Consider the following 10295-nt stretch of genomic DNA (forward strand, 5'->3'; position numbering starts at 1 on the left):
TGCGGCGGCGTCGAGCACTTTGCCTCCGTCTTCTCTGTGGTGACATGTTGACCGCCGCGCAGCTGTCGTTTTGAGTAACGCTGGCTCCCTCTGGTGCTGACAAATAATAGGAGTCAGAGAAAGCAAAAAGAGAGAAAGAGCAAAAGTATGAAGCTTTTGGTTTCGGCTCGGAACAGAAGGCAGTTCCTTTCAGGCTGCGTCCTGTCCTTGTGTGAGAGAGGGGAATTTCAAAGGCAAGGCAGAGCCACGAGGGAGTAGAGATGAGCTGAGGGTATAACCAAAGAGGTTCAGAGAGTTGAGGTGAGAGGAGTCGCTTCAGAGAAGACTTTAAGATTCCAGGAGAGGCGTTATGTAATTCGCGCAGATGGCAGTTTGAGTGTCTCTCTGCACCCGTGTTTTATCCTTACCTCTGCCAGGACACATTATGCTCTTGTTCGGGAGGGTGTTTAAGGGCTAGCTTTGATCACTTGTGCTGTTTTGTGCGTGTGTGTGCACCGAAAATGTAATGCAAGGCACTGTTAAAACACCATATCAGCTACAACTGCAGGGAGCTTTTGTTTTAAGAAGTCTAAAGTCATCTGCTAACAGGACAAATCATACCTTCTGCAGTCGGTTTTAGCAGGAACAATGTTTAACATGCTCTCTGTTGTCAGTCTTGGTGTGCTAGCATGCTAACATTTGACATTCAGGGCTAAGGGGAATGTGTTCCTTTCAGATTTGTGGTCATGAACGAAAGTATCGGAAAAGCAGTGCAGAAAACACTAGTTATGGATTCATAAATATCCATATCAAAGTGTATGTGCTTGCTAACCTCACGGGGAGAAAACATCCAGGTATTGCAGAATTTGGTGGATTTTTCTACTGTGTTGCAATGCTGTAATCCATCGAGTAAATGTTAAAATATTTCCCTTGACAAGCAAACGTTTTGTCCGGAGATCACCCAAACGTTCATCCTCTGGCCACTATGAATGTCTCCAAAACTGTCCTCACGGTGGCGCTGGAGGAAAGGCATTAAAAGAACACAAGTGAGTGTAATGTCATTCACTGTGACACTGTGCCATTTAGGTGTGTCAGAAAACCAGACAGACAGCACAGACAACCTTGCACACCCACTCTCAGTGTCCGAAGGTATGCACACTGGAAGTGCTTTTGCTTTCGGATGAGTGGTATTCTTTCTATTTCACTGCACCTGGAGAGCTATAGTAATCCGAGATACTCATGCTGCATTTGTCAAGTGCACCTAGGGATGTTTGTGCGCGCGTGCAGCATTGTATAGCCCCCTCATAGAAAAGCGGTTGCACAGTTTCCGCAGCTCTAGTGTTCTCATGTCGCATGTGGAGCACAGCTTCACCCTGATGCCAGATCAGATATGGAACAGGACCACAGCATTATACGTGAGCGTTTCTAAGTATCCAGCAACATGCAAGCGAAGGATTTTAAATGTGGCCTTATAAATGTCCCCGTGTACTGCGCGTAATACTGCTAGTGTCCACAAAAATTACCACAGGACTGTTTAATACTGCATGTGACCGATGGAGACTTTTTTTTTTTAAAGGCTCGAGCATGGCTGCCATTGTGGATGCTTAGTTTGCCCGTGCTACACTTAGTCGTTGTCGCATAGACACAAGCATTGATTTGCCTCCCAAATTCAATGTTTCTTTGTTTGCTCTGACAGGCATTGCCATGGAAACACAAGGGAGTGGAATTACACTAAAGTTAAGAAGGAGGCTGAAAAAAAAAGAAAAAAAAAAGGGAGCCAGTTCGCCAGACTGTCAGGGGCTGGTAAAATTCAGCAGCAACGGCAGCGCTGCATCATCTCCCCCTGGGGCCGAGAGGACAACAGCTTGTCTCAAAGTTCCTCTGTGTACTTTTAGTCTCTTGCATCTGTCAGAAGAGCGCTGTGGGTTTTTACCTTAAGCTGCACGTAACTGGTATACAGACATCAGACAAAAGCCTTTCTCTGTATGGGAGTAATCCGGTGTCTAGGTCCTCAAATGTGAGAGCAAGAGCTGGATTCTGTTCCAGCCTCTTACACAGATGCGGTGTTAAACATTGATGGGACTGATGCATCGAGAAATAGAGACAGGAGAGCGACGGTAAGTAAAAGAGAAGAGAGAGACTACTTTCTGCACAGAATAGCCAACTTTAGGGGAACAAGATTTTAATTTAAATACAATCATGTTTGTTGTTTTTTAAAATTGGGTTTCAGATCATTTACCAACAATATTTAGAGCATTATCTGGCGATGCTGTTTCAGACCTGGCTGTTGAGGTGGGTTTAACCTTCGGCAATAGCGTGTGCAATGCAATGCTCAGTCAAGTAATGTGGTCACCTTTAAACAGCTATAAAAATCAGACAGTCATCATTCCATTTGACGTCTGTAAAGGCTGGACTTGAGCAATCAAGGTTCGTGCTCACTAATGCGCAAACGTCTCATGTGTCTCACGTATAAATGAAGCAACAGTACCGTATGCACATGAAAATTAGCACATCTTGAGATCAGTCTGTGAGATTTAACCGCGACATCCCTTTTGTGAGGTGTCTGTACGTATGTCTGGCACAGCTCAGCATGTCTGAAGACCTCACGGCCATCCTGTTACAGAACCACAGAGCACTTCCTGATTGACTCAGAGCTGGAAAGTGTTTTAATGCTCAGCTGCTGCCTTATACATGCTTATGCCTCAACTTCTGCCAGTCGATGACACGTAACCGAGTGGCACCGGATCACATTTCCACATGAAAAGGAGTCTGTTGGTACGCCGTTTGGTAGGTGTGAAGCCACAAAGTTGATCTGAGGCCTCGCTCAACGCTCCCTTGCTGGCAGTAAAAAGACGGTGATTACTCAAAGACGTTTTGGCTGTAAAATGAAAAGTTCCCGTTTGACTGTTTCAGTGGTTTAATGAATTTTATTCATTCACTCATTCATTCATAGGAGCAAAATTATTCACAGCAATGCAGGAGGTAAAACAGAAAGCCTTTTTTGCATGTATTGCACATATTTAAAATAGATGTACATTTAACCTCTTCTCATTTCCTCTAGTGTCTGAGGTTCAGTCCTCCGGTTTGGTGTTCAGAGGCTGTTCTGTCCACAGAGACTCGCCCGCCTTCTTTTTACGTCTGCCCTTGCTCCTGCTTATTTTCAGCGATAGCACTAGTATGACCAACAGGGAAACGGTGACAATCACTACAGTAACCACTGTCCAGGTAGAATGGCTGCAGCCTCTTTCAGTGAGAAACCTAAAATCTCCTAGAAGAAGATGATATATTTTTATTACAATGACTTCACATAGTCGTCAGCAAGAAAAATGCTTAATCACATTAAGATGTTATTACCTTCTGTGCTAACATTAAAAAAATAAATCTATAACACAAGTAGAACAAGTAGGACAGATGTATACTCTAATCTAAAAAAAAGCATGAGTCGTTAAACGTTATGAAAGAGCTTGTGCAATAATTAGAATAGCCTAACCAAGAGAAGAGGTCATTTTGCTGTGAAACAGGAACACAAGTCCGCAAAATGCATGCATACATCATGTGAACCCTATCACATGAGGATGTGAATTCACTGCCTGCAGCAACATTTAAAGTGATCCTGCAACATTCTGAGAACTGCTTATTTGCTGCTTTATAGAGAGGCTTAGCTTAGCTCTGAAAGATGTGATCATACCTGCAACATTCACCCTCAGCGTGGTGGCTCCAGCGGTATCTGAGGCCTTTTGCTGCCAGCGACCTTCATCATCCAGCTGGTACTGCTCCACCTGGCACCAGTAGGTCCCGCTGTCTCCTTCATGGGCCCTTGAAATTCCTAGGTAGAAGCTGCTCTGAGTGGGTCTGGAGAGCCGGAGGCGACCCTGCAGGCCTCTGAGCTCTTGGTTCTCTGGGTAACTCAGCAGGCCCGTGTGATCGAGCTCCACCAGGGAGGCATTAGTGAGGGAAGAGCCGCGTGCAGCGTAGAGCCACGTGACTTTGACGAAAGTGGAAGCGCTGGATGCACCTGAGATGATATTACACTTGAGCTCTGCCTCCGCTCCCTCGCTGACCATCAACGACCGCTCTGTTTTGTTTAGCTGAAGGTTGTTGTCTAAAGAATGGGGGTGGGAAAAAAAGAGAAAAATAAATTGAGAACTTGTTGTTTTAAATCTAAAATGTGGTATTTATATATGTTAAATGATGTGAAATGATGAATAGAGAAATTTACCAGGCTCGTTAAGTGTTAGCATTGTGGTTCTGGACACTGTTAAGAGGTTATACCAACTACCACGAGGATCCTGTAGCCACTCCTCTACCTCGCATACGTACGATCCAGCATCTGAGATCTTAGCTTGATGAATTGTCATCTCAAAGCTGGGCCCTTGAGTGCGCTTCACGCTGATTCGCTTTCTTTGTCTCGGCTCTACGCTGGGCCCGAACATTACTAGGGCATTCTTGTCTGAGCTTACAATGGTCTTCTTTTCTCCTTCTTGCTGGTGCAGCCATGTGATGGCGTAGAGAGAGGATGGAGAGGATCCTGAGATAACTGAGCATTTCATTTCTATGTCAGCGTTGATGTCCCCTGTCAGGCTGCGGTTGGAGATCAGGCGAAGCTTGCTCGCTAGAAGAGGGAGACAAAATTTGTCGTACTGTGGTGAGAAGAGGGACGTAAAAGAAAAAATCACATTCAAAAATGCCTAACCCGGCGATCAGCAGTACCTGGGTTGTGTACCGTCACAGCCAGAGGATTGGATGGCGGCAACTTCTTGTGCACATTCTCAAGGAAAACAGACAACATGCATCGGTAGGTTCCTGCCTCCCTGTGGCTGGCCCTGATGATTTGCAGATAGTGAATGACGGCGTTTTTACTCTTCTGTACTTTCAGCTGGTAGTGGTTCTGTTCTCCGGACCAGCTGATGGAGCCATTGTGGTACATTGTCAGGATGTTATCTATGGTGGAGGGACCCTGTTGCAGGCTCCAAGTCAGCGTCACTGGCACGGCTGGCCCTTTGACCCGGCACATCAACTCCACATTTTCTCCCATAGTCACGTTGTTGTTGCGAATGATCAGAGCCACGCTCACCTTTGAGACTGAGACACAAATTCAAAAAGTTGTGGGCAGCGGTAAGTAAGAAAGGAGAAGTTAGTTGTCATGCAATCATCGATCAAGTTTTCAAAATAAAAAAGAGATGTGGGCAGTCAGCTTTTCGACACCTGCTTCCCCTCTCAGTTATAGACATTTAAAATGACTATTCATTCAATAAATCAAAGTATAGTAAGTCTTTAAGACTCAACATACAGTCTTAGTGCATTTGCGAACATTCCCATTTATGCACGAATTTGAAAGTAAATTCCTTCAATTTGATTTCTCGCATGCAAGTCTGATCAAGTGGGATTTTATCCAGTATAGATCAGAGGAGGTTTTTAAGGCATTAGTTTAATCATCTGAGAACCCTGACTATCTATTGTATTTCATGACAGCTTGTCCAGTACGGACTTATCTGTTGGATGTGTTTCTGTGCCGTCAGGCTGAGCGAAATGAATATTCTTAGACAGAGGGAGACATGCGTGTGTCTTACTTATGGGCTCCACGTTCACAGTGGCAGCGGCAGACTGGCTGAAGGTCTTGCTGTTGGTTTGCCATTCGGACACGGAGCACTGGTAGACGCCCGAGTCAGAAGATGTGACCTCGTCAAGCTCTAGGACGAAGCTGCTGGTCGCTGGGCGGGTCGCGCTCACACTGCGACTCGTGAACGTCCCCTCTTTCTCCACGACGCCCTCCTGACTTAGGCTGATGACGTTGGTGAACGGCTGGGCGGCTGTCGATTTGTGTTGCCACGTGACGGAGACTTGACCTTTGACCCCATCCACTGTACAGACGAGCCTCAGCCTGTCCCCCTCGGTAACGCTTACAGTGTCTTGCATTCTGACTGAGAGCCCGCTTTCTGTGGTGAGATGAGGCAACAGACAGGTGGCGGGAATGTGTTAGAGACGATGATGATAGAAAACACTTATTTATTAAGAAAAAAAAATCTAAAACGTCAGTCAGTAAGTATGCACCTTATTTACAAGAGTTAAAATTACGAAAGTTAAATGCTGAGTAATTTTTTGTGTATATACTATACTCTGACAGACCTGTGGCTGAGATGCTAACCAGCTGGGTGTTGGAGTCCTTCGGTGCTCCCTGTGTAAAGACACCGCCTTCCTCTCTGTCCTGAGGCCACACTCTGCAGACGTACTCTCCCTGGTCCTTGGTTCTGACCGGCTGTAAAACGAGATGGTAATCTCTGCTCCCAATCCTTGACGCTCTGAGCTCCCCATCTTTCTCTCGGCCACTGTACTCTGACCCCACAGACACAATGCCTGTAGGGCCGATGCGGGCCAGCTCGGCACTTCCCCGGAGCCACGCCACAGAGAAGAACCTTTCCGCCAGATTCTGTGCGTCTACGCTGCAGGTCAGCACGAGCTCCTGGCCCTCGTTCAAACTCAGTGGCTCAGCCGAGAGCGTCGCCCCCAGAGACAACTTGTCTGGCGACACCTCTACTCAAAGCAAAAATTTAAAACAGTGAGACAAGAGCACACATCCTGTGAAAAAACCACAAGACCCGAACAGAAGAAGTTCTCACCTCTGGCTTTGACTTGTAGAGGCATTTCCTCTGCATCACTCTGTGCGATGGCGTACCAAGATCGATCAGGATCCTGGATCCACTCCTTAGCCTGGCAGAAGATCTTACCTTGGTCTGACAGCTCAAGATGAGCAATGTTTAGCCTGTATGTGGCCTCATCCAATTTGTCTAAGCTTATGTCGCCTGCTCGGTAACGCGTTTCAAAACCACTGCCTGGGACCAGGGTAAAATCCTTGTCCAGAGAAATAATAGGCTGAGCATTGTCCTCGCCATCTTTAAGGAGCATCCAGGCAACTGACAGATGGGTGTGCTGGATGGTGATGGTGGAGGCTTGGCATTTCACAGTAAGAGCTTCACCCTCTTTAAAGCTCAGTGGCGTGGGGTCCAGTGTTGAAACAGTTAAGGAGTTGTCAATCACTACGGTAACACATCAGAGATAAAGACAAGAAAATCAGACATGTTCGGCAATTGTACTGTAGCATGAATAAAAGCGGGTTGATCAAGGCGATCAATTACCTTTAACGGTTGTCTTTGCATTGTAGGTTCCAAAGTAACTTGATTCTGCGTTGACTACAGAACATTCAAATTCCCCTTCATCACTTTTCTGTAGTGTCTGGATCTCAAAGATGACTGAGTTTGGAGACACATATTTCAGAGTGATTTCATTATTCTGCACTCGTCTATTATATGCGGCAAAGCCAAATAAAGGGTCATGGGTGCTGATGATGTTGATCGAGAATGTCGGGTTTGAAGCCTTGGCAACGCGGAATTCAAAGTTTTTGTCTGTGTTTTCGTCCCTGAAGCCACTCGTACTGCAGGTAATGATGAGCGGGGCGCCTACCACGCGATACAGAGGCCCAGCCTTGGCTTCAGTGTTCACTGCAGCTTCTCCTGCACGAAGAAACAGACGACAAACAAAGTCATCAGTGTGCTGCAACTTAAAATGTCACAGCCATGACTCCTGGGCGCTAAGCTTTTTCTCACAGAGACATGGCTGGTAAAGTTAAGCTAAGCTGCACATTGACAGAAATATAAACCTTTTCAATATACAGCGTGGAGTACTTATTCATTAATTCATTAAGCGTCAACATGGAAAAGGCCAGCTACAGCGAATTGAAAGTTGGAAAAATAAATTGGAGATAATCTTTCCTACAACAAATAAACTGTTGAAAAAAAATATATATTCATTCATTCATTCATCTTCTATACCCGTTTAGTCCTGTTAAGGGTCGCGGGGGTCTGCTGGAGCCTATCCCAGCTGTCATCGGGCGAGAGGCAGGGGTACACCCTGGACAGGTCGCCAGTCCATTGCAGGGCCAACACAGAGACAGACAACCATTCACACACACACACACACCTACGGCCAATTTAGAATCACCAATTAACCTAATGAGCATGTCTTTGGATGGTGGGAGGAAGCTGGAGTACCCGGAGAGAACCCACGCAGACACAGGGAGAACATGCAAACTCCACACAGAAAGGCCAGCCGGCCCATGGATTCGAACCGGTGACCTTCTTGCTGTGAGGCATCAGTGCTAACCACCTAAATTAATATATATATATATATATATATATACATATATATATATATATATATATATATATATATATTAATTATAAATCACTTTCATGGCTAAAAGCAGTTTACATTTTTTAAAAAGAAGTTGCCAAAAGCACCTGCAGTCATTTAGGTTCATCAGATATCCTCACTGTGGGTTAAGTAAAGGGATATATCTTCTTATCTTATTCTTATTAATTGTTTATTATTTCATTTTTTTAAAAACAGCCAGGTTATGGCTATATTTGCACATTTACACATTGTGCAAATATTGCACATTTACTTCCGGAGAATATATATATATATATATATATATATATATATATATATATATATACACATATATACATATATATATATATAGTCATTGTAGTACAACGAAATTAAGGTGGCCTGAGGTCCCCCCTTAGGAGCAGTAAAAAAAAAAAAAATGAATAAATAAAGGTAAGGAATGTAAAACAAACTAGAATAAAAAATATGTATAAAACTATAGACACTACCATGACATAACACTGTTATTGCACATCGCATGACGTTATATGGTTTTCAAACTAAGTGGCAAATATTCTTTCATATTTTCAGAATCAGAATCCAATGCATCTGCAGTGTAGCCTTCCACTTACCACAGCGCAGGAGCAGAGCCAGGCAGAGGAGCAAATTGGCCCTCCGAGGGGAGTGGAGGGAACACCTCATCCTCAACCAGCTTCACAAGTAACGCAGTGTTCTCAGCATAGTAGGTGTGAACAAGCTCTCACTTAGTCTCTCTTTGTAGAAGTGTCTGCGAGCTCCTTTCAGAGTTATTAGAGTGGTTTGTGCTTCCTGTACAGAAAGTCTAAGAGGAAGTCTGCGATATTTCCTGCACAATTGCAGCAGCACCACCGTCGGGTACGATTCTGATGACATGAAGGCTTGTGGCGGCGAGAGAGAGAGACAGGCACCATCAAAACACATTTGTTGCGTCCTCGATAGGTTAGCCATACATCCGTGGTAGGAAAAAAAAATAAAAAATGTGCTAATTATTTGATGGTATAGTATATGACGACAAAATGTAATTTAAAAAGCGAGATACTGTGATGCGTTCAGATGCTTTTGATTCCTGTGTGCACTTTCTGGTTTGTCAGGAACATCCATTCACTTGAGACAACGTGGCAGTACCCGGCTCGGATCTAAGTTTGACTTGTTGAAGTCAAACTTGGACTGTGTGGGACGTTTGAATGATGCTGCTGTAGATTAATGGTGCAACAGCGCCACTTAGTGGAGAATATAAAGACATACAAACATGTCAAGAGGCAATCTGCAGCTCAGATTTGATCTTAATTAGATAAGATAAGATAAGACATGTTTTATAATTATTAATGATCATTAATCATTGCATCTGTTCATAAAGTGGGTGGAAGCAATCATAAACTATTGTCTCATTGGTTTGAGAGTTTGAGATTGAGAAAATTAGATTAGACCAGAGGTGGGAAGTAACTAAGTACAAATACTTTTTTACTGTACTTAAGTAGGCTTTTCAGGTATCTGTTCTTTACTTGAGTATTTTCCTTTTCTGACTACTTTTTACCTTTACTCCCTACATTTGTACACAAATATCTGTACTTTCTACTTCTTATATTGGAAAAACAGGCTCGTTATTTTTTAACCTCCACGGTTGACATGACGTAAAAGACGAGACATGGGACTTAGAGCATCGGACTAGAGAAGGAAAGTCAATGATGCGCTCATAAAATTGACCTGATGCTGATGCCGAAGGTGCCTGTTATCAATAGACGGAAATTCATGGGGGCTGATAGCCTAGAATTAGACCGGTAGCGTCACTTTCATATTTAGTAAAAAGCACATGTCCACAGTTATAAAGGAAAACACCCTTTGATACCCTCCATCAGCTACATCAGTGTGTCTGTGTACTTCTTCTACTGGGTTGAACAGGCAGTCTGTTGATTAGTTTGAGCTCTGCTGCCACCTAGTGACTGGTGCTGCCACTCACGCCCCCCTGACCCCACTATTTGAGAAGTACTGCTCTAATATGAAAAAAAAAAAAATTCAGGTACAGCGTGGTTTCTGTTACTAATTGCTATCATTAGATTTTTGAGGATTTCCTGGAAGCCAGTTTACAACGTTAGCAATGCCATGGGAACATA

General features: G+C 44.2%; 1 protein-coding gene across 1 annotated transcript; it reads right to left on the bottom strand.

The window, feature by feature from the left end:
- Positions 1-2878: 2878 nt before the first annotated feature.
- LOC311487691 (immunoglobulin superfamily member 3-like) lies at positions 2879-9115 on the bottom strand. The gene is made up of 9 exons (XM_084544045.1): positions 8778-9115; positions 7113-7487; positions 6597-7013; positions 6106-6510; positions 5550-5915; positions 4690-5061; positions 4199-4591; positions 3668-4081; positions 2879-3247 (listed from the first exon to the last, which is right to left on the bottom strand). The coding sequence occupies exons 1-9, from the start codon at positions 8845-8847 to the stop codon at positions 3051-3053; spliced, it is 3009 nt and encodes a 1002-aa protein (XP_084400171.1). The 5' UTR covers positions 8848-9115; the 3' UTR covers positions 2879-3050.
- Between the last annotated feature and the right edge of the window lie 1180 nt (positions 9116-10295).

The sequence above is a fragment of the Chelon labrosus genome, assembly GCF_963514085.1.
Source record: "Chelon labrosus genome assembly, chromosome: 5".
Lineage (NCBI taxonomy): Eukaryota > Metazoa > Chordata > Actinopteri > Mugiliformes > Mugilidae > Chelon > Chelon labrosus.

What these genes read in the sequence shown, in the direction of transcription:
- LOC311487691 (XM_084544045.1), bottom strand. Translation starts at nt 8,847, where the DNA reads ATGAGGTGTTCCCTCCACTCCCCTCGGAGGGCCAATTTGCTCCTCTGC. An exon ending in TGCAAAGACAACCGTTAAAG is followed by an intron (nt 7,014 to 7,112) that starts GTAATTGATCGC and finishes GTGTTACCGTAG; the next exon opens with TGATTGACAACTCCTTAACT. An exon ending in TGTGACGGTACACAACCCAG is followed by an intron (nt 4,592 to 4,689) that starts GTACTGCTGATC and finishes TCCCTCTTCTAG; the next exon opens with CGAGCAAGCTTCGCCTGATC.